Source organism: Python bivittatus, unplaced genomic scaffold (assembly GCF_059951505.1).
Source record: "Python bivittatus isolate LINGU-HERP-01145 unplaced genomic scaffold, Pbiv_v1 ctg000220_np1212, whole genome shotgun sequence".
NCBI classification, from domain to species: Eukaryota; Metazoa; Chordata; class Lepidosauria; order Squamata; family Pythonidae; genus Python; species Python bivittatus.
Window position 1 is genome coordinate 13,255,761 of NW_028277048.1, and position 23,562 is coordinate 13,279,322.

General features: G+C 42.5%; 1 protein-coding gene across 4 annotated transcripts in view; it reads left to right on the forward strand.

The window, feature by feature from the left end:
* RAPGEF3 (Rap guanine nucleotide exchange factor 3) overlaps positions 1 to 23,562 on the forward strand; it is a 61,464-nt gene that overhangs the window by 7,017 nt on the left and 30,885 nt on the right. For 3 of the 4 annotated variants that reach the window (XM_088137925.1, XM_088137924.1, XM_088137923.1), the window contains 2 exons: positions 20,570 to 20,623; positions 21,962 to 22,068. In XM_088137925.1, coding sequence (XP_087994051.1) covers positions 20,570 to 20,623; positions 21,962 to 22,068 — 161 coding nt within the window. Of the gene's footprint in view, positions 1 to 18,134; positions 18,190 to 20,569; positions 20,624 to 21,961; positions 22,069 to 23,562 lie in introns of those variants that run through there. The other variant, XM_025172804.2, reaches the window with a different exon arrangement.

Below are 23,562 nucleotides of genomic sequence, written 5' to 3' on the forward strand. Positions count from 1 at the left end.
AGCTTGATAAAATTTGTGACCTTGGAGGCTGGTGAGACAACGCAGAGAGAAAGCTCCACTTACATCTGTCTGGCCACATCTGCAGAGGCAAAAAATGTAAGCTGGCCTGCAGGATGCTGGGCAGGAGAGCACTTGAGGAAGACCTGAGAGAGGATGGGCTCACTCTTTGTTACTTGTCAGCATTAATCACTCTCCTGTCTCTCAACTAACTTGCTTGCAGACGATCAGCAGCTGCCTTGGGGCTTCAGCTTCCAGATGGGGAATGGTTTGGAATTCTGGGAGTTGTTCTGCCAGTGCATCTTGAGAGCAGTCCAATGGACAAGGTTGATCTACTGCAATGAAGATAAACTCTTTCCGTCTTGCCACATCATTACACATTTTTATAAATCTCCCCCATGCCACATTTCTCATCCTCCCTGCTTGCAGCCTGAATGATGTCTTTTCTTAGAATTAAAGCCTTGCTCTTGGAGAAGAGGCATCCATATTCCAGCTTCTCAAGTTCAAGGTCCAGCATTTGTGCACTACACTGAAAGTGTGAAGAGAGGAAATAGCACAGATATTGTGAAACTCCAGATGTTTATTAGGACGGCGTAGGGATCCGGATTCAAGGGACAAAATGTGGTTTGGAGCATACACAGAGACGTGTAGCACCTATCAGGAACACCTTAAACAGCTGCTTCATTTCCTGAGCTTGTATGGCCGCCCCACACAATCCCAAGGAAAGCACTCTGAATCCCATTTTATCCTTGAATCCGAATCTCTGCACTCCTCCTCCTGGGCGATTGCACCGCCTCCCCTTTTTGCACAAATCTGGATGTGGTGAGTTGGGGTGTAGAGTGCTCCTCTACAAAAGGTGTGTTCCCCATATAGAAATACCCAGATATGGTACCTGCAGGAAACTAGTATGACAGGAAAAGTGCTAGACTAGGATTTCTAACTGCAGTCTCATTTTCTATATGCAGGGAACTGTTCTTGATGAAAGAGTCCTTTGAGTTCCTGCTTACAATTTGAGTGGGGTTGGGCAGGACCTTACTTCATTTGTTATTTTGTGAGAATTTATTTTTAGATGGCATGTGGGAATAAAAGTGGTGTTTCTCTCAGGATTGCAGTGAGAGTGGAGAAGGTAGGAGTTGAGCTAGAAGTAACACTTGCAATATGAGAACCTTATTTTTCTGTCTCTTGAGAAAGTAGGTGGAAAAAGGTAGGTAGCAGTCAGATACGGACCATGGAGATGACTCTATGCTGAGCTGGTGGGGCGATTCAGGAATTTGGTTTGATCCATATTCAAGCATATCAGCAGCAAAGCATCAGTTATTGTCTGCACTTATTTTATCTGCAGATTCCCACCTGGTGGCCCTATGCAGAGTAACCTGGACCCTACTATAGAAAGATGGGCAGGACAAAGTGCCTGCAGCCACAGCAGATGATTTTGTAGGTTTATTTGCAGGTAAAATTTCCCACGGTCACTCTGGGCTGGATTCCTTGTGGTGAGTGAGATGGCATCTTGTGTAGTAACCTGGGATTCTGTGCAGAGTAGAGCCTGAAGAAGTAGCTGAGCTTCTCTAGTTTGAACACCACCACCTTGATCCATGTGCTTTTTGGCTCCTGGGGGCAGCCAGGCAGGGTAGGAATGGCTGGATCCAGGAGATAATCAACACTTGAAGCAGGTGGGTACTGGCCTGAAGAAGCCTTCCTTAGATTTACCTTCTTTGATAACTTTTGCCCAGTATCCAACCTTCCCTTTTCAGGAAAAGTTGTTAAGAAGTTGATGAGGAACCACAGAAGATCTTAGAGGAAATAAGTATCGGAATCCTTTTCAGTTAGGTTTCAGGTCCAGTCATGGGATAGATACTGTACTGCTTGTTCTGGTGAATGACTTTTGTCCATGCTTAGATGGGGGGAGTATCTTTCTTGGTCCTATTAGGACTATTAGCAGCAACTATACTATATACAGGTAGTCCCCGGTTTAAGGACAAGTTCTGTTCCCAAGGTCTGTCCTTAAGTTGAATTTGTATGTAAGCCAAAAAAGTACTACTGTATAATACTGTATAAGTAGTATTGTGTAATGAACTTGAACCATTGTGTATTTAACTCAAATTTTGCTACAATAGGCTCCATTCTTAACTATGGGTTGTCTGTAAACTGGGCGTTCTTAACCTGGGGACTACCTGTATACCTTTATGTTATTTTACATTTTCATGAAACATTTTAGAGAAATCTGTCATTTGGGGAGTAGGGTTTGAGGGGTTACCGGTATACTGATAACACCCAGCTTTACGCCGCTGCCTCAGGTTCTGTATATGTCAGAGATGTCATGGAAATTTGAAAGGTACCTGGTGCCTGTAAGGATCTGGATGAGTTGAAATAAGATGAATATATTCTTAATGTAACTTGTAATCTTCTCAATACTTGATGCCCAGAGTTCATTGGGATTGAAATGAATTAGTAATCTCCTACCTGCTGCTTCATTGGGAACTGAAAATCCAGGAGGACCCCCAAGTCAGAAACTACCTCCTTCAGTGGAGTGTGATCCTGTCCAGAATAACTCCCAAGACCAGTGCTATAATTGTTAGGGAGTTAGGATGGACCATTTTAAAAGCTCACCACCCTTATGGAGGCAAATAACAATTCTGGCCTGGTAGGATTTAATCTAAGCCTGTTTCAACTCATCCAGATCCTTACAGGCTCCAGGTACCTCCACACCACATAGTTTGCATGCATTCATGTTATAGATAGAAAAATAAAATAGTTACACAATGTCTTTTGACTGGTAGTGTAGAGAACCTTCTGCCTGGAAGCATGCTGACAGCAAGGAAAATAGGAATGTGAAGAGCTGAGTCTGCACATATTATATTTCATATGATTTTCAGTATTTTCTTGGTAGCAATTTAATATATGAACTTTTAACTGGAATTGTATGTATATTTCGTTTGTATTTTTTAAATATAATTTTTATTGAAATTTTTTACATAAGTAAAAGATAAACATGAAAACATATTTAAAGAAAAGTTAGGAAAAAAAGATAAAAGAAAATGTGTGGGAGACAATAGAAAAAAAGGGAAAATTAAAGAAGTGACTTCCAATCTTCTTTACAGCAGTTACAAATGGACTTCTTATCCTTCTTCCCTCTCTAAGATTATATTCCATAGTTCCCTTCTATTCCATATTCAACTCTTCTTAATCAGCAAATCCAGAAACCACTATTTCATTTCCCCCCCATTTTTAGCATTTCATTTGTATTTTTTGTATTTGTATTCTGTTTATTGTGTACATTTTCAAAGCCAAAAGGCTAGGCATGAAAATAAGTAACGTCTACTTCATTTTTATTCCTTCCGATTTAAGAAAAAATAAAAGATTTTCATGGGCCCTAGGCCCTGGGCCTAATGGACAAGTCAATCCTGAGCCCCAAAGTAAATAAGAATACCAGACATTAAGTAGGAAAGTGTCTTCAGCTAGTACATGTATAAACTGAAGCCGGAAAAATGCTAATTAAAGCCCTCAGATGCTCATAGGATTTTGGTCTCGGTTGGTATCTTCATTCAGTTTGCATCTGGTGTGCCCTTTGCATTTCATCTCTTGTAATGACAGCTGTAGTAGGTGGCATCTACTGAAGAAGGAGCTATCCCGGTGCCAGCCATACCTTTTACAGCAGCCTTGTGCTTTTGTGATGCTGTTGTTTTCTCATAGGGCAGCCTAAAAGTGCCATGCAAGTGATTCCGTGTGCTGAAAAGAGCGCACATCATTTGCCTCTGAGCCTCCGTCTCCTTTCCTGAATATTGGCTGAACTGTAACCCTTTTTCAGCATCTGAGCAATCCCTTTGAAAGGGAGAGCAGATGTTGAAGTTTAGTGCAGTTGCTTCAAGGGTAGTGAGAATCTGGGAGGAAAAATGGAAGCAAAAGAACAAATTGGCCCCGTACGTTGAGAACTCTAGTAGAGCAATCTTCAGAGGACACAGTTTCTCCACTCCATTTATAGTATGTCAACCCTTTAGCTCAATAAGGTCAATATTGTCCCCTTAGACCACAAACTTTCCTACTCTTGTTAGCTGAGATCTTTTAACTGGAGGTGCTAATTACTGAATTATTGTCTTTCCATTGAGTTATTGGTTCTCTTTTTTGGGGTTAGGTGTGGAGCCAGGAGGTAAACAGAAGAAAGCAGGGAAGTTCTTAGAGGTGAGGTACTATCTGCTGTTGGCAGAAACGCATGCCAAAAGGCAAGGACAGCTTGATCCTTGTGTATTTTGGACTTGGTAGCAAGCCAGATTTGGCTACAAGTCTGTGCATAGCGATTCTTAATAATCTGCTTGGCAATAACAAGTGTGTATCTTGGGAACAGTGCTGAATCAGTTAATTTTTGGAGTTCAGTTTCCAGCCTCTTTTGCTATAAAACAGGTCAGACTAGTCCCCTTCAGACCAAGTCCCCACCACCACCTGGACATCTTTTGTCGTAATGCAGATTAAATGCTGTCTTTCCAGAACGTGGCAGCAAAGATATACCTCTAGCTTCCAAAGTTTCAGACCCTGCAACTTTTTAAAAAAAACATGGAGCCAACTCCAGCATTTGCAGCTCTGATGGGTCAAAATTTGTTCCCCTGTCTGATGTTAAGGTAAGGAGAGAAAATGGGAAAAGAACCCTGTGCATATCTATTTTTCATTCGACGTTTATATGGAACATGTTAGTTTGATCTCTTCAGGACTAAGTTATGCTCAACAGCAATTTGCTCTTTTTGATCTGCTGCCAGAACTATATTTGAAAATATCCCCATCTCCAGGAGGATATGTATGACAGATCTCTTCAATGGCTATTCATTGTCCATGCTTATTTGAGCAATCCATTTTCGTTATTCTCCAGTGTGTTTGACAGAGGCTCTTCTAGAGTACGAGAGCCAAGGATCCTTAAATATTGTCATATCAGATTCCTTGCTCGGCCCAAAGGATTGCGATTATTAAGAGGGTTCTTCCCGGTGTGAGATTAAAATAGAACCTCTCCAGTGAAATGACAGGGTGAGCCTTGCAGAAGTGAAATGTTGCTTAGTGGTGTGCTGTGGTGACTAGAATGTTGGATGACATTTAGGGAGACTTGGCTTGGAATCTCCATTCTGTTACGAAGTTCTTTAGGTGACCTTGTGCTGGTAACTCTCAATGACATAGCCAGATTGTTGTTGTGTAGCTAAATTTGGGAGAGGGAATCATAGGTTCCAACTTCACTTCCATGAAGAAAAAGGTAGGAGATAAAACTAAGCAAAATAAATATATAAATACAGTAGGGAGCAAGGCACTTCTACGTTTAGTTTGGCTTGAATATCCATGGTGTGTGTATGTGTATGTATATGTATATACATTGTGTATAGACACATGCACACACCCAAAGACACAGATGTACATGCATGCACACACATACACACGGGATATACCAAAAGCCAGGACCCAATTTGTTATATAAATTACATTAAATGATTTTTTTATCTAAACATGGCCTTAATCGTTTGACACATGACCTTTGAACATTCCTAAGTACCATTCTGTAACATTTTCTCTGAAAAAAAAAAGTAATTAATAGAACATACTGTGACTGCTCTATTGGGCCTGACTGTTGGTACACCTTGTGTGTGTGTGTGTGTGTGTGTTTGTATGCACCTTTGAGTCAGTTTTTGACTCCTGCCTGGACAAGTCCCTGCAGTTTTCTTGGCAAGGTTTTTCGGAAGTGGTTTGCCCTTGCCTCCTTCCTAGGGCTGAGAGTGACTGGTGCAAGGTCACCCAGCTGGCTTTGTGCCTAAGGCAGGACTAGGACTCAGTTTCCTGGTTTCTAGCCTGGTATGTATATGTATCTATGTATGTATATTTAAAAAAGAAAAAAATCCCCTCTCACCCCTATGGGTGGTCTGTGTCTTCCTCAATCTCGGCTCCTCTACCAGAGGCCTGGGAATTTGAGGGTTCTGTGCAGTATCTTAGCTGTTCCTAGCACTGCACTCTTCTGGACAGGGAGCTCTGAGGTTGTTCCTGGGATGTGCTGGAGCCACTCTCCCAGCTTAGGAGTCACAGCCCCAAGTGCTCCTACCACCACTGGGACCACTTTGGCCTTTACTTTCCACATCCTCTTTAGTTCCTCCTTCAGACCCAGCTTCTCATACTCCTTCTTCCTGATGTTGCTGTCACCTGGCACCACTACATCTATCACCACTGCTGTCTTCTGGTCCTTGTCTACTACCATGACATCTGGTTGATTGGCCAGTACTTGCCTGTCCATCTGGATCTGGAAGTCCCACAAGATCTTAGCTCTGTTATTCTCCACGACCTTCTGTGGAATCTCCCATCTGGACTTGGGAGGGCCTAGCCCATACACTGTATACAATGCCAGCTACTTGGTTGTGCCATTCAGTGTATGCTGTTCCTGCCTGCATCTTACACCCTGCCACTATGTGTTGGACCACCTCTGGGCCTCTCTGCACAGTCTGCACCTTGGGTCCTGTCTAGTGAGGTAGACCCCTGCTTCTATGGATCTGGTGCTTAGTGCCTGTTCTTGTGCTGCTATGATCAGTGCCTCAGTGCTCTTTTAGCCCAGCCCTTTCCAGCCACTGGTAGGATTTCTCAATGTCAGCCACCTCAGCTATCTGTCGATGGTACATCTCATACAGGGTCTTGTCTTGCCACGGCACTGCTTGAGCTTCCTCCCGTGTCTGCTGTTGCCTTAGGCATTCTCTCAGCAGCTCATCTTTGAGTGACATCTTACTGATGTACTCCTTGATGCTCTGGGTTTTGTCCAGGACAGTGGCTTTGACCCTCACCAGGCCCCACCTGCCCTCTTTCTGGCTGGTGTACAGTCTCTGGGTGTTGGACTTGGGGTGGAAACCTCCGTACATTATGAGGAGCTTCCGTGTTCACATCAGCAGGCTCCATGTCCTCCTTTGGCCAGCTCACTGTACCGGCTGTTTTTTCGGAAATGGTTTGCCCTTGCCTCCTTCCCAGGGCTGAGAGAGAGAGACTGGCCCAAGGTCACCCAGCTGGCTTTGTGCCTAAGGTGAGACTAGAACTCCCAGTTTCTAGATTGGTGTGTGTGTGTGTGTTTTGTGTAAAACCTTTAGGCCCCCATGATGATTGAGTGACAGTGGGCTCCACCTTCCCTGAGGATGACACAGAGATAGTTTGAATAGTAGAATGGCTATATCAGGATGGTGGACAGTTCTGTAGCAGATCTGCACAAAGAGAGCTGCAATAAGATGTTATGTGTGTTTGGTTTATTTTCCAAATGTGATTGGGTGGAGTGGGTTAATTAATCCAATCTAGCAGAATTCAAACTTTTTTCTTCCATTTATTTCAATTTTTCATTTTTAATTATGAATGCCAATTCTTAATTAAGTACTCTGATTAAAAGAGCAGCTAGTTTATACTACAAAGAGGCCTGGCTGGATTAGACATCTATTTGCTCAATACATGATTGATTCTAAGGATCAGCACCTGAAGGGGTAAGTTTGATGTACTTGGAGGGACTGCTAGTCCAGCCCGGAAAGTGGTTTTTTGTGATAATAGAATTTGCTGACCAGTTTAATGGACCAGTGAGAGGTTGTGGTTAAGCACTACTCAGCACATCATGACTACAAATATTTACATAACCGTAAAATGATAGCATCTCACGACTCGGTCATTAGAAATTATATCATTCTGTAACAGCTAAATTCAGGTGGGGAGTGACATCAAAATCGAACAAAAATAGTGCCACTAAGAGGAGGGAAACAATAACATGTTCCAAGGGAGTCCAACAATTTGCAGTTGTGAAAAAATACACTTTAAAAAAGAAGAGGACGAAACACAGAGAAAAATTCAATGCAATATCCTCAGGAATTGCCAGCGATTGAGAGCGAGTTGGGAAAGAAGAACTGAGGGGAGGCAGATTGTATTCTCTGCTTGAGCACTTGACTACTAACTTACAGGCCAGTGTTTCTCCACCGTGGGAACTTTAAGATGTATGGACTTCAACTCCCAGAATTCCCCAGCCAGCCATACTGGCTAGGAATTGTGGGAGTTGAAGTCCACACATCTTAAAGTTCCCAAGGTTGAGAACACTGTTATAGGCTAGCTGACTGTGCTGAGCAAGATGCGTTTAACTGTGATTTAGCTAAGTCACAGCTAGCTGGATTCATGCAATGGTTTAGAAATCTCAGTGGCAGGGTTCATTCAGTAGACTAAGCCAAAAGCAAATGAATCTCACTATGCTGGAGAAATGTAGAGCTGGTTGGCTGGAATCTCAAGCAAGAATAAAGCAGACACCCTGAGCATTTTCTAGCGAATCCCCTCTTATGTTGTGATAGAAGGAGAATTAGATCAGCTTTAGCCAGGAATTGGCTTCTCCTGCAGCCCAGATGTTGCTCTCTGTGTACTGACCTAAGCATACCCATTATGCATTTACCTGTCCAGTGGGAGAAAACCTACTGGATGACATTTGAAATTTAGGAAGGGATAGTCCTTGAAATTTAGGAAAGGATGGTCCTTCTGGACTTCAGTTGGCAGCTAGACTCACTGGTGCCACTTGAAAAATAACTTGCTTTTCAGTATTATCTTTGAGTACAGGAGGCGGCACCTGGCCCTTGGTACGAATGCCAGCCAGCCACACCTACTCAGCTGATGTAATTGCATCCAGAGATTGCAGACCAGGCAGATTTTCTTTCTAAACCAAGGCTTACAGCAATCGTGGGAATGGCTCTCTCACTTGGCATGGCCTTTCCTTTTCTTTAAGCCTGACCCACAAAGGAGATGACAGGATTTAACCCTCCTGTCTTTGTGTGGGGTCTTTTGCACTTATTCTAGATCAGAATTAAAAAAGAAAAGGGGATCACTAGTTTGCATGATTAATATAACAAGTTTGATCCACGATTCCAATTCCTGGGGGATTCCGAAGAATGAGATTCCCTGACCCCCTTTCTGTCCCCTAGTCTTGTGTGCTTAAGAGTATGTCTGCTTTTAAGGCATAGTGGAGGGAGACATTCATTGATATAGGAAGGGGTGAAGCAGTGTCAATTTTTTTCTGTCCTCTGCTTTCCTTGCAACTTTCCTTAAGGCTTTGACTCCTGATCAGTCAAGAAATTAGAAAGAGCCCGGTAGCATTTTCTGACTAGCAAATGTTATTAAAAGGCATAAGCATTGGTGACCTGCTGCTCACTTCATCAGTTGCCTCTGATGGAATCGCACCTCACAAGAACCTCTACCTTTTAATTACATTGGCTGGTCAGAAAAAATGCTACGAGACTCCTCAATTCTTCACCCCCATAAACTAACTTGGCTGTCCTTCTGCGATATCTGACCAGTCAAGGTAGATGAAAACAAAGATACAAATAGCCAAGGCAGCGGTGGCCAACCTAGGTTTTTTTTCTTTTCCTGCATGGTTTCCAGGCATGAGCCTGTCCCGTTTTGACTTATTGGCAAACGGAAAGACATGAAAAGGCCTGTGTGGAATTGGGGCCTGCCAGGTTGGCCTCAGCCAGCAGCCGGTTTGCCTGTGCTTCTGCTCGGAGCCCGGCCTGGGCTGGAGGCACTGCTGCTCGCTCTGGCAGCTGGCAGCTCTTGCGATGTTTGTCATGTAAACAGGTTATGGGGCGGGGTGCTGTTTGCGCTCCCCCGTGAGGGAAATGAGCAGTCCTGGCGAGCTGGCAAGACACCTTGGGAGGGAAGGGAGAAAGTGTTCTCCTGGGAGGACATTTCCCAGAATCCAGAAAAAAAAAACACATTAGTGGTGGCCTATCGCTTCCTGCAATCTCCAAGATGGAGAAAGAAGGGGACAAAGGGGGCCTTTACGTCAAGCCCGGCCTGGCAGAAAGGCAGTTAGCCCTGAGACTCATTTTCGATGTTTGGTTTGGATTGAGAAGCAAGGAAACAAAAATAAGGAAGAGAATTTTCCAACACCCTTGAGGGGATCGTAGCCGAATGTGCTTCCTAAAGCCGCTTCGGGGTAGCTTCCAGGCTTCTGGCCCATCTTCTGATCTGATGTCTCTGCTTGGTTCTCTTGCTATCCTCTCTGGCTGCCAAAACATACAACTGGTAGATGGCAACAAAGAGAAAGCCAAACCTTTCTTGGGCTTGCTTCAAAGGGCGTTTTGGCCGCCCAGATGTGGAAACCCTAAGCCAGTGTTGTCCAAACTTGGCCACTTTAAGATGAGTGAACTTCAACTCCCAGAATTCCCCAGCCAGTGCTGGCTGGGGAATTCTGGGAGTTGAAGTTCACTCATCTTAAAGTGGCCAAGTTTGGACAACACTGCCCTAAGCAGTCCAAGCAGCAAAATAGAGTTTTCATGGAGGCGGAGGAGACTCCAGCCATCCTTCGTTGTATCACACCCATGTCCCTGCTTATCTGTAAGATATCTTACTCTGTCCTGACATCCCTGTTAATTGTGTTGGGTGATACGTAGTTTGGTGCAGGATTGTTAAACCTGGAAATGCAAGGTAAGGTGTCGGTTGGCATCCATGTGTATTATGAGACCAGGCAATTTGGTCCATTGTGTTCTTCTTTGGTGGAAAGGGATTCTTTCCCCCATCAGCCGGTGTATCTCCAAATGTGTATTGATGGAGCTAATGAGAGAAAGCAGTAAGCTACCCCAATAGTACTGTATTACAGTTTCCTTTATGGGATTTTTATTTTACATATGTACTGTATATGTATAAAATATGTATATATATAATATATATATATTTATATATATATATTTACACCTGGGCATTGAGTTTGCCTACCCCTGACAATCTGTGGCATGGCAGATATTGCTGAGCTACAACTCTCAGCATACCTAGAGAGTATGGCCAATAGCAAAGGATGCTGGGAGTTGTAGTTCAGCAATATCTAGATTGCCTGTCCTTGCATGACAGTGGTAGTGGCAGTATAGACAGGGAGGACATCAAGATGTAGAATGTGGTCTGGTTTTTTCCCCCCTACTTCTTCTTTTTAATCCCTCTGATTTAATGCGAAAAAATATTGCTTGCGCCAGGTCTAGAGTTGCTGTAAAGTTGCACTATCTAAAGGACTATAGATATATCAACAGTGAGCAATCTTGTTTGGGACCAGGGCAATCTTGTCCAAAAGTGAGTAGGGTCAGGATATAAGTGGGTAGGATATAACTAGGGCAAAAACTGTGCTTTGATTTAAATTTGAAATTAAGTTCAATTAGCTCAGTATGTGAGTATTCCCCATGTATTTAATAATTTGTCCCTCCTGCCACATTAAGAATTTCAATGCAGCAGTAATTTTTGGACATATTTTATGAGCAGTTTTGAGGCTGTAGGTTTTGCAAGCTGCAGGTAGGATACAAACAAAGTACAGGTAGTCCTCAAGTTACAACCATTTGTTTAATGACTGTTCAAAGTTATGACAACATCGACAAAAGTGAGTTACGACCAGTCTCTTGCACTTACGACCATCGTAGTGTCCCCGCAGTCACGTGACCAGAATTCAGGTGCTTGGCAACTGGCATGTATTTATGATGGTTGCAGTGTCCTGGGGTCATGTGATCACCATTTGTGACCTTCCCAGGGGGCTTCCGACAAGCAAAGTCAGCGGGGGAAGCCAGATTCACTTAATAACCATGGTGATTTGCTTAAAAACCATGGCAAAGAAGGTGCAATTCACTTAACGACCGCATCACTTAGTGATGAAAGTTCCTGTCCCAATTGTGGTAATAAGTCGAGGACCTCCTGTATGTTCCTCTCAGCCCTTACAGTTCCTCCTCTGTGCTGATTAAATCTCACATACAACCCGACACTGTTTCAGCCTTTCACTGACATGTTTCATAACAGTGGTATGGCATCATTTTGTTGGTATAGCATAAGAAAAAGGTCTCTCTCAAGCTAAGTTCAGCTTGTGGTGACTACATAAACCCATTGGTTTTTCTTGCCAATGATTAAGAAGTGGCTTGTTGTGGCTTTCTTGCAGGATTTTCTTTTTTTTAACTTTTGAAGTTAGCCTAAAGTCTTGGGCTTTCCTGCTGGTGTCCCCTCCAAATACAGTATATGCCAAATGAGACCCTGCTTAATTTTTTTGAAATCGGTCAAAATTGCCTTCATGCTGCCATCTGCATGGTTTTCACCAACATGTAAAATCCATGCTGTGTCTTGAGTGGAGAATAACACTGGAAACTTCACACATTGTTCCTAAAGTAAATATGTGAGTCAGGCCCAATTCATGTGATTATTACCCCTTCAAGAGCAAAGGGGGTTGTCTAAACCTGTGTAAGTGGCATGCCCTCAGGTTTTTACTTAGTTAAATAAACTTAACAGATTATTGGTAAGCATTTTTATTTATTTGCATATTAATTAAAGAATGGTTCTGAAGAATGTGTTTATGGGTTTCATATGCTGTGCCAGTACATGTGGCAACAAGCACCACCTTAAAAAGAATATTTCTATGTGAGTGAAAAGTGGCAAAGCCTCTTCTGAGATCCTCAAGAAAAGCATGTTGTTTTAAAATACCTCTTGTCTATTTTAAATTAAAACACTGAGCAAGTGAACAGGGTGAGCAATCAGCATTTTATTTATTTTTAAATAATGTTTTGTTACAAAATGTTTTGGAACAACATTTTGTCAGTAGAATTCAGCAGGAGGAAGAGACAAGGAAGAAAGGAAAAGCTGGGATTCTGAGAGGTTGGGTGATCAGTTGCAAAGGGTAAAAAAGTAATAATAGCTGCTGATTTCAAGGGGTGTGTCCTAAGAAGTGCTGATTGCTTATTGTGGGTAATTGAATAACTCCTTTCTGCTGGGTAAGCAGAGACTGTCGTATGAAATATAAGGCAGCCAGTTTCCAGGGAACAAATGAACAGTGAGAATTAATAAGAGTTTGTTAATAGAGTCCCTAATGATTTTTTCCTCTAATGTATTAACACATTGAGAACCTGAGAAGGAAAAACAAGAAGGAATACAAATTTTCTGGTAATTGTGTTTAAGAAACAAAAGTGAAGATGAACAGATAGGAATTTGTAGTCCTGACCTGAAACGTTTATGATTAAGAAAAAGTCAGAGAATTGGAACCATGTGTGGCCACCCTTCAGCAGATTTGAATATATGAAGATGTATCAGATCAGAGAAAGGAGATGCTACAAAAGAGTTGACAAAGGAAGAGAACCAAACAAAGGAGCAAATTCAGTGGATGAGAATAGCAACTAGAAGCAAGAGATTTAGAAGCAATTTTGCACCAAAGGAATTGAGAAACAGCTTTGAAATGCTCACAAAAGAAACAGGCTCTGAGCCTTTATGGAGAAAAAAAGAGACAATGCTGAACAGGAGACAGAAAAGAATTGTGGCAGTTGAAGACCTACGACTAAGAGGAAACAAATGTATATTGCCTCACAAATTGTGCTGTCTTCCAGGATCAGGAATTGTGGATTTGAAAATTACTTCTTCGCTGCTAATCCACATGGGGACAAATAATATTGCAAAGTATAGCTACAACTGTGACATTATGCACTCTGAAGACCTAGTAAGGAAGCTCAAAGAAGATGACACCAGGTGAAGGGTGCTGTTGTATGTATGGAGTATTTTGAGGAATGTGGGTGACTTGGAGTAAGGATAATGAAAAAGATGGGGGGGGAAATGAAAATGTGCAGAGGAGGAGAGATGAAATAGCAGTATAGGTGGTCCTCGTTTAACAACCACTTGTTCAGCGACTGTTCAAATTTACAGTGGCACTGAATGAGCAGTAGTTACGAATGGAACTTGTACTTAGGGCTGGTGCAGCATCCCTGTGGTCATGTAATTGTGATCCAGACACTCGGGGCCCAGTTCCCAGTTATGACATTGCAGCATCCCACAGTCAGGTAATCACAATTTGCGACCTTCCGTGCTGGTTTCACACAAGCAAAGTCAATGGGGAATCCAGCAGAAAATCGTAAGAAGGTTCACGTGAGGTCCTTGCTTAACGACCTGCATGGTCCTCACTTAATGGCAGCTTAACTGCTGGAACTGCCATTGCTAAGCAGCACAGTCACATAGTTTTTTGACTTACAACTGCATCACTTAATGATGGAGTTCCCATTCTCAATTACTGTTGATAAGTGAGAACTACTTGTACAAGTGGATAATGTTGGATTAGATGGAGTTGAGTGGAGAACAGAGAGGGAAGAACTGAATGCCAGAATCTGACTAGGTGTAAAGGAAAATGAGAGTTGAATGGATATTGCTGTTAGGTGGAGAGGACCCAGCTCCAGTTTTAGGAAGGGAGCAACAGTGGAGGCTGATGGCTACTTGTGAGGGGCTGAAGAGATAATGTGGCTCTTCATTGTTAGTGATGGGACCTGGAAGTAAGAAGCAACTAGGGATGGAGATTAATTGAGATTGGGTATTTGCTGAAGCCTGGTAGAACAGTAGTAATTGTAGAAAAGTAGTCAGGAGTGAATGAGGACAGAGGGTGATTACTGTACTGGCCAGCAACAGAGTTGTGGACTGTTATGGAAAGGGGAAATTTGTCAGTGGTTGAGTTGGAATGATGATGCTGGGGTTGCTGAGAGAGGAGGGAAGTTGCTGTGACAGCAGTCCGTGATCTCTTATGGGAAGCAGAGGGGGAGAAGAGCAAAAAGATAGAGGCTGCTGAAATCTTTTTTATCTGAGTAGCTCTGAGGGATGTTAGTGGCAGTGCTGTGCTACAACAGCTTGGGGGCTCAGTGGCATAATTTGTATTGTCAGGCCAGGGTGTTCAGCAATTAATGAGGGTGGGTGTTGGAGGCCTAATTAGAAGGTGCTCTTCAGCTAACACAGTTGCTAGTTTTGCTTATGACATCAGTGTGCTTGGTACTAGGAGATCAAACACCTGAGCAATGAATGTCTACTCAGAAGGTATGGCCTTTGATCTCCCAGAGGATTCAGCCTGCTTGGGTGGGCTGCTTGGTGGTCTCCCCTGAAGTGAGAATGCTGGGGGAAGCAAGAGGGAGTCAGTTTGAAAGGAGGATGTAGGAGAGATTAAAGGATGTGTGTTGGAGAAGGGTAGTGAATCAAATGGAGTGGCACTACCAGATTGCTGGTTTACCAGGATGAATGTAGTAAAGAGGGAGGTGAAACTGGTATGGCAAGGTACATTTTCTGGCTTTGATGAGGGGGGAAAAAGGGGGCTGAATCACATGATGAGGGGCAAGGGAAAAAGCTTGGGAGGCATTGGGTGAGCTGCTGCAGGAGAAGGGAGACTAAATGTTTGCTTCTGGTCCCTGCTTTTAGTCCAGTGGCCTTGATTTTTGGGACTGTGTACCGAGTTATCTCAATGATGGACTGCCACTGTAGGATATATTACACTTCACAAGGACTTGTAAAAATATGTTTAGCCAGAATATTGCAAGCTTGATCAAGATGGCTTAAACTGAAAACTGTGATGGTTAGAATGAAAAAACCCTGAAGTAGAAAAAGGATATTGATATATTGGTATAATGGAGCCTAGAAAACCATTCAGTGAAGAAGAGTGTGACCTCTTTGCACAGGAAGGCAAATATGATTTAGTGGGAATACAGTAATGGAGATTTGGTGGTGGGATGACTCCTATAATTGCAATGTAGCCACTGAAGGTTACAGGTTGATCGAAAGGAAGAGATGCAATAGCAGGAGGGTTGCCATTATCTTAAAAGTATCCACAGGTGCACAGAAACACAAGTAAATGAACTCAGTAATACTGTAGAGAGCATCTGGGTTAAAATAAGTAGGGGAGTAAGAAATACAATACAGTTGTTGATTGCTGTTATTGCCTACCAAATTAGGGTGAAGATAGGGATGATGCTTTCCAAAAGCTAATTGTATATATCTCAAAGAGCTGCTCAAAGTCGATTGGAGTTGGGTGGCACCTTAGATCAACGGAAAATAAATAAATAATAGACATGAAAGAGGCATGAAATAATAGTGGTGGGAGATTTTAATTATCAATATATTTGTTGAAAGACAAAGTCTAGCAAGTCTGCTCTTTCCAGGACATTTCTGACTTGACTTGTTGACAGCTTTCTCAGTTAGAAGATGAAGGAAGGATGAGAGGATCGGCTCTCCATGATTTGATATGAAGTACAATGGAAGACTGAGGACACTGCCAGACACCCATGTTAAAGAACAGCCTACCAGTCATTGAGCTGGGAGAAAAAAAATGCACTTGATATGCTGACCTAATGGTTGAGTTCTATTCAGCTTTAGTAATGAGCCCAACAACTGCTGCAGTCCTTATAGTTTTAACGCAAGGTTGACTCCTCTGCCCCAAGATTTCTTGCTCCTCCCAGGATCTCAGTCCCAGCTATGTACCAGGAATGGGGGAGACCTCTTCATCTCAGCCTTCCCATCATGGCAGTTCACCCTGCTCTGTGCTTCTGGATGGGTGGCCTCCTTCATTGAGTTCCCTGCCAATCCTTTCTCTTCCCCAGAGACAGGAGGATGAAGCACAGCCTAGACAATGGTCAGACAAGAGATATCTCAGTTCATAGAAGGAATGGGGGTGGAGAAAGCATCTCAGGAGGGAACCTCCATAGTTCTCTGGAAAGTAAAGGCAAAGGAGGGGAGAAGTGCATTGAGACTTGCAACATTCTGTTACTGTAGCCTTACAATAAAGGTAGTGTTAGTACTCATGGTTTTGGTTTCCTATCTTGTCTGGACTGTCTCGAAGGGCTGATATCATCCCTGCTGGTGATCAGAGCTAAACTGCATCTTTGAAGAGTGGAAAGAGACTGTTCTGCCTGGGCCAGGTTATCAGGGAAGGATAGGGGTGGACAAAAGTGTGAGGGCCAGTACTGGAGAGAGAGGTCCATGCAGAATGAATATTTGATGATGGCTGGGTGAGAGGCAATAGCAAAATGCAAGATGGCCCCCTGGAGCCTCTGGGGGCTAGGCAAGAGGGGAAATATTCCACAGGAGCTCCTCTTCAACCTGAACACTTGGGAAAATTCCTTTGGAAGTTCTGTGCAAGCCCCTCTGGGACCCAGTTGTACTTGTGTGCAGTTCTCCTTAAACGGTGTTCATTCTTCTTTCTAAAGTAGTCTCTATCCCACTATCCTGGATGAAGCAACGGCCAAGGAAGTTGTCAACAGGTAGGCATAAAATATCCCGCTCTCAGTACTCTCCAGAAAGGTTGGATTAGCATGGAGGTGGGGGTGGTATTTTCCCCTCAATTGTTTAGAAAAGATGTGGAAGATTTGCAGAAGACCCTGCAGATCTGTAAGGTTTTGTTTCGGTAGTCTGTATCCCCAAGAACAGAGTGATTCTGAAGAATGGTAATAGTAATCTATTTTTCTGGATTCATTTTACCTCCTGAAGACGCTGTGACATGGCGTGGGTGTGCCCGCTGCTGCTGTTGATGCCTCCTTAAAAAAACCGCATCTTTTCCTGGACTGGCCTAGTAGCTGCGCTCTAGCTATCTAGCTACTTGATTTGTAAGGCTGCCTAATCATCAGATGACTCAAGGATAACCTAAAAACACAATAGAACAATAAAATGTCCCAGAGAAGTAGTCATTTGAGTTAAAGATGCACCAGCAGGGTATGGCAAGGTGCTTTCTGCTCCACGGTAGCACATCTGCAGCCTGCTTGCTTTCCCTACAATGTTCAGTACTAGCTTGCCGAAGAAGATGCCGTGAGTTCACGTATAAACTACCTTATAATATAATGCGCGAACCAGCCGCTGCACGCTGTCTTAAGCTGCAAATCATACAGCGCCCTCCGATGCATTTTTATTCTGAAATAAGGTACCCTGTGTTCAGTGGGCTTTATTCCACGGTAACTCTTGTTTGCCTTATCTCAGATTTGAATGCTTTCCATTTTTGTGTTTTGCCACGTGTTGGTCCAAACGTCCATTGTTCTTTCTCTTCCTCGGTTTCTTCTTCTCCTCTTATGAATATCAGTCGGTCACCCCCGCTAGGAGAAACGCTGGTCTTTCACGCCCATGCTTCAAGCTGATCAATATCTGAAGCAGCTACTGAAAAGAATGCGAGGAACACAGTTGTGGTTACTGAAATGTTTTCACGGACTCTCTGCTGTAGCACTCGGCATTCCAGTGCATTCCAGCCGAGGCACTCTGCAGTTAGCTGAAGGGTCAGAGGGAGGAACCCTTGCAGTTTGCTGCTAGCTTGTTATGTCACTTAATTTCTTCTGTTTGAGCACCGCTGGCCCTTGAGGGGGCTGGGGGGAAAACAAACAGAATGCCATTCCTGCCCGTTCTGCCATCCATAAAAACTACTGCCTGACCTGGCCACCTCAGCATTACTTCACAGTAAGAAGACGGGTCTGTTAAAGCAATGTCTATTTTTCTCTGTGGTTTTTCTGACATGTATTGATTTGTGTCGAAGAGTAAGTGAGGCTTAGTTTTAATTGACATCTTTTTGATGCAAGGTTAGTTGCTGAAGGAAAGGTTGCATCTATAAATGGGTGATGCTACATCAAATGATGCGTTAAAGGCTTAGTCACAGAGCAGGAACCTCAGATTAAGCTTTCACCTCCCTGTAGTAGTAATATTTTTCGGCGGAGGCAGATTGTACATCCTGGCTTGGTGTCCACATGAAATCCTTGAAATAGGGGTAATGGTATTTTCTTTGTGGATTTATTTTCTACACACAGATATACCGCCATAGCTTCCAGCAAATAGGCACTGTATGGTTCTGAATGGTTGCATAGCAATGTTCTTTCCTTCACTCCCTTATCTCCCTGATAAGCATTTGTTGGTGACATCATGATACTGCAACTTTTCCATTACTGTATGTCAGGGTTGGAGAACATGTGCCCTTCCAGATGTTTTCAGAATTGGTCATACTAGCTGGAGCCATTGAAAGCTGACATTCAGCAACATCTGCAGGGTCACTGGGTCACCACCCCTGGGTTATTGGCAAAGCACGTGAGTTTAAAGAGGGATTACAAAAAAAAATACACACAGTTTTTCCAGTTTATGTAAACAGAAATGAATGCAGTCTGATTTATTTGCCCACCAGCATGCCATTTGAAAAGGCTGTTGTAACAATTGAGTGTCCATCCATCCATCCATCCATCCATCCATCCATCCATCCATCCATCCAGTGGTAGACCTGCAAGGACTGTGTAAATAACCACAAATTCTGTACAAGTGCTGGTTAAGCAGGGGGATGGATTTGAGTTTTCTTTGGGGTAAAGTGGGAGTTCAAGATATCTCATCAAATGTTTTTTTTTCCAGAGTTGTTTTCAGTTATACCTTCTATTTCTGGCCTATGGCTATAATAGAGATCCATTCATCATCACATGTTAATTAGGGAGAGGGGCATAGACCTTTCTTTCAGAATGACTGTTGTCCTCAATAAGCAAAAGAACATAGCTTAGCTGTAGGAATGTCTGCACTGAGGTTCTTCTCCCTTTGCAAGTCACAGGAATTGGAAATCAGTGTGAGTCACAATTGGTAAAAGAGGGTGTGGAAGGAAGGGAACAAGGAAAACTGATAAAAATGTTCTGATTTTTTGGGGGTGGGAGTTACATGTTTTAAAAACATTCTGTTATTCCAAAGCACTCAGCCTACATAAATATTTCCACCTATCTTGGCTAAAGTGATGTTACCCTACTAATAATCAACTGCAGTTCTCATGATGCTCACAACCCTGCTTGTTTTTCATTTTTTTCTTTTCAATTATTCTCCTTCATGGAGGAGCAAAATCCTGCCTGTTTTGTGCACTTCATATAGGTGGCTATATTAAGTCTATTTCATACAAGAAAATGGTTTGCATTTATTCATGGTTGTCTTTAATGCAAAGATTATATACTCACTTGGCTGGGATTATCTGATCTTCTTTTCAAACCTGACCTCTCACCTCCTTTTCAAACAAATTGTTGTCTTGCATTCCCTTTGATTCCATCTGCTTGTAAAGCTGGGCTTGTTCGTTTATCTAGGTACATCTGTCTATGTATCTAGACAGGTTGATTAATGTTCAGCTTCATCTTCAGCTGCTTTGGCGTGAAAGGCAATTGTGCTAATTATGAAAAAGCAAGAATGATATTTCTACGGTAAATGTCAGTCTTTGGAATATTCCTTTCTTCCTTTTTTTAAAGTACCACATTGGGTTACAGTATCATTTTATTCACATCAGAGCCGCCAAAGAGGGCAGAAACAGAAATGTTTTCTTTAAACAATCTATGATTCTTGTTTTGTTCATTTAAACTACATGTTACGGTAGCAATTAATTGAATCCTCTGGCGATCCAGAACTAACTTGTCTAAAGTGCTGCGCAATACTTTAAAACTGGTGTGTGCTTGTGTGAGTGCCCACATGTTCTCAGAGGTAGGTAGCTATAGTGAAAAATGGATCAGCGTTAGATAATAAAATAATGCTTGCAGCTATACTAGCACCCACTGGTTTATCACACTCAGCATTTTGAAGGTAAGATGGAGGATGTGAAGAAAAGAAGTAGAATATGGTAAGTGTGAATTGTGAGCACTGATGTGATGCAGTGGTGAAGGATGGAGACGAAACACAATATGAAAACAGAACTCACGCTGGGTCTCTTGGTCACTTCCTTTGAATTGAGGATACTATTAGTGATGTCCTGGACTTAACAAATGTAAGGGTTAGTTCCTTCCTTACTTTGTAAACTGACTAAGGAAATATCCTTGATTTTTGTTTTGGTTTTTATTTCCAGACTCCTCTTCCAGAGAGTGAATCAGCCCTGGTGCCTGGCCACAATCTAAAGCAGGTAATAAATATGACCTGTGTGCAATCAAAAAAGTCTCAGGTAAAATATTACAAAGGTCACTGGTTCCTTAAGGTCTACACCGCCATCCCTGAATAGGTGCCCTCTGCAAAAGTTGTCCGTACCAACTGGCAGTTGTGGGAGTTGTAATGCCAACATCTCTAGAAGGTTCCAAGTTGGGGAAGGTGGACGTTGGTGGCTTACTGTAACATTACACAGAGTTATCAGCCTGGCAGCAATGAATTTGATAATGGAAGTGCTCTGTTCAGATCTGTATTCTGCTTTGAATTTGCTAATTTTGTGTTTTGGCCCCCTTCTTCCTGCCAATATCTGCAATCTAGTGGAATTATTCTAATTATTATGTTAAGTTGGTGCTTGTAGAGTAGTGTAAGTACATGAAAGCACTACTTAACTTTCAGAAGTTTATTAATAAAAGTATTTATTCATATCATAGGAGCTGGAGGGTTCTCATGTTCCTTACGGATCCCATTGACCAGAAGAATTTAACATTTATATTTAGGAAGCCTGGTTGTTAATCCTTGATGGGTATTTTTATTGTGAACATACAACAGGATTATGCAAATTCAGGCCGTGCAGTGTTTTGGATTAAATTCAGAAGAGGTGTTTCAGAACATAGGAAGGCCAACCTAGTACCTGTTTGCATCTACAGTAATTGAAAAACTTGCTTAAATCTTAAAAACAGATTAAAAAAAATAATCAGAGCTCAGATGCATTTGTTCACAACTCTGATTTAAACAGGTTTTCAGGAGATGCCAACAAATACACTTGAGGTCAGATCATTTTTTTAAAAATATGTTTTTATAGGAATTATCTCTTTAAAAGCAATCTAGTTTTAAATAAAATCTCAGTGCAAACAAATATTGTATCGCCCGCATGCTTCCAGTCATTTAAAGATGAGTCTGAAAGATGCGGGGATAAGTCTATCAATGGCTACCAAGCATGATGGTTATGGAACCACCACCAGAATCAAAGGCAGTGTGCCTTGCAATGCCAGTTCCTGGGTGATATGAAAGGGAGGATGATGTCTAGATAGATCATCTGTTATAGGAGCACAGTTCTTGAGCTTAAGACTGCTTTTCTACGTAAGTTTTTTTAAATTTTATTTTTATTTCTGTAAAGATTGCTATCCTATATATTTGCAAGGTGAAGCGTTTATTAATATGATGCAAATGTTTCTGCCAATGTATCATTGATGATTCTTAAAACATAGCCAGCAGCCCTTTCCTCTTGCCCCCCCCTCCCCAAATTAGTATTCACTGATACCCAGCATCTGGAAGATGAGCTCAGGTGCAGTAGCCCTTCTCACATTTTATTTTGCAGGCGTCCTCCAACAAAATTCGGAGAGCAGGGAGGCTCCTCTGCACACACTTGGTAGTCATGTACCCAGACTTAATCCGTGATCATAAGCATCACCTCCGACTTCACAGGTATGTAGACACCTGGCCCCCTGGAGGAAGGAATTAAAAGCAGCTGGTGCTTTGCTATGTCGGTGAGCGGGGTTCCCCCCCCCCCATGGGGTGACTCTTGAAAGTGAGGTACAGGTCGATGACGCTGCAGTACAGGTAGATGACACTGATGCTCTCATGTGGAAGTCAGGTAATGTGCTCTGAATGATTTGAATTCCATTGATTCGAGGTCCCTGATTAGAGATGGAATGAAATTAGAATTTTAGGTTTTCAAAATACAAATTTTGGACTTTTGGGGAATGTGGAGTGAGGGAATTTCCCAGGCAGTTCATTTTGACAACTGCATTTTAACATTTTACAATATTTGGGCAAAATTCCTGGGAGATTGGTGACCTATTCACTTCCTTCCACATCAGAGTTCGAGAATATCATGCAAGTGGAAATATTTGGTGATCTTGTCAGCAGAATTGGTACAAGTCTTGAATGTGAGATAACATCTTAAGGGAAAAACATGGGCTTTGCAATTGAATATTTTTCCTTTGGATGTGCCTGTCTTTCATCTGTTTTTAAAATATTTATTCCCTAGCTGGCCCCCAAAACTAAAGCCCAGTTGAGGTGGAGGGAAAACTGTCTCAAGGAGGGCATTTTCAAGGAAGATTTAACGCAGGAAATTTTATACATTGACACTTTTCACGCACTGTTTCTCTCCTATAGGAGTTCAGACCTCTTTGGTAGCATGAGATAATACTGCTGAGGAAAGACTAGGAGAAGAGCATGGCTGGATTAGCCCCATGCAAAAGGAGTCATCATCAGTGGTAGCTTACATGCTTGGAGGCCCCAGGCTTAGTCTGTGGCATCTTCAGTAGAAAAGGCTCAGGTAGCAGGTGAAGGGAAAGGTCCCTGGCTGAAATTGCAGAGAACTACTAACAGAGTTGATGACAGAGAGTTAAGTATTAAGCAAATAATATAACACTCTATGGGTCTATACTACCATTCCTGGTAGAGTCAAGTCTTTCTGCTTTAAGATGTTGGTTCCATAATGTCCAACTGGATACTTCCAGGAAACCTATGATTTGATGGCAGAAGCCTTCTCTTTCTGTCACTCTGATCTGGGAGGTCGTATATAATTATTATGCTACAGCTTTTGCCAGCTTGTGGGAGCAAATTCCTCAGTTTAATGATGGGTGGAATTCTTCTAAAGGACCTAAGCAGGAAGCTTCAGTCACGCCTGTTTTCTTTCCCCAACAAGGGAGGAAAGGGGAGAGTAGCATCTGTAACAAACCATGATGATCTTTTTTAAAATGGAGGGATGTGAAACCATGCACAAACGCAACTATAATTTATTTTACTCAGCCCCAAAATGAACTCCCATGCTCAGAGAGGGGAGATTTGTTTAATGAGGTGATCCTGCATTTTCCAAACCTTTATTTAGTGTCCATGATTGCAGAAAGTGTGAGAAACACTGACCTGAAGCTTTAACACTGAACGGTCCTACCTGGAATTCAAAGCATGCTC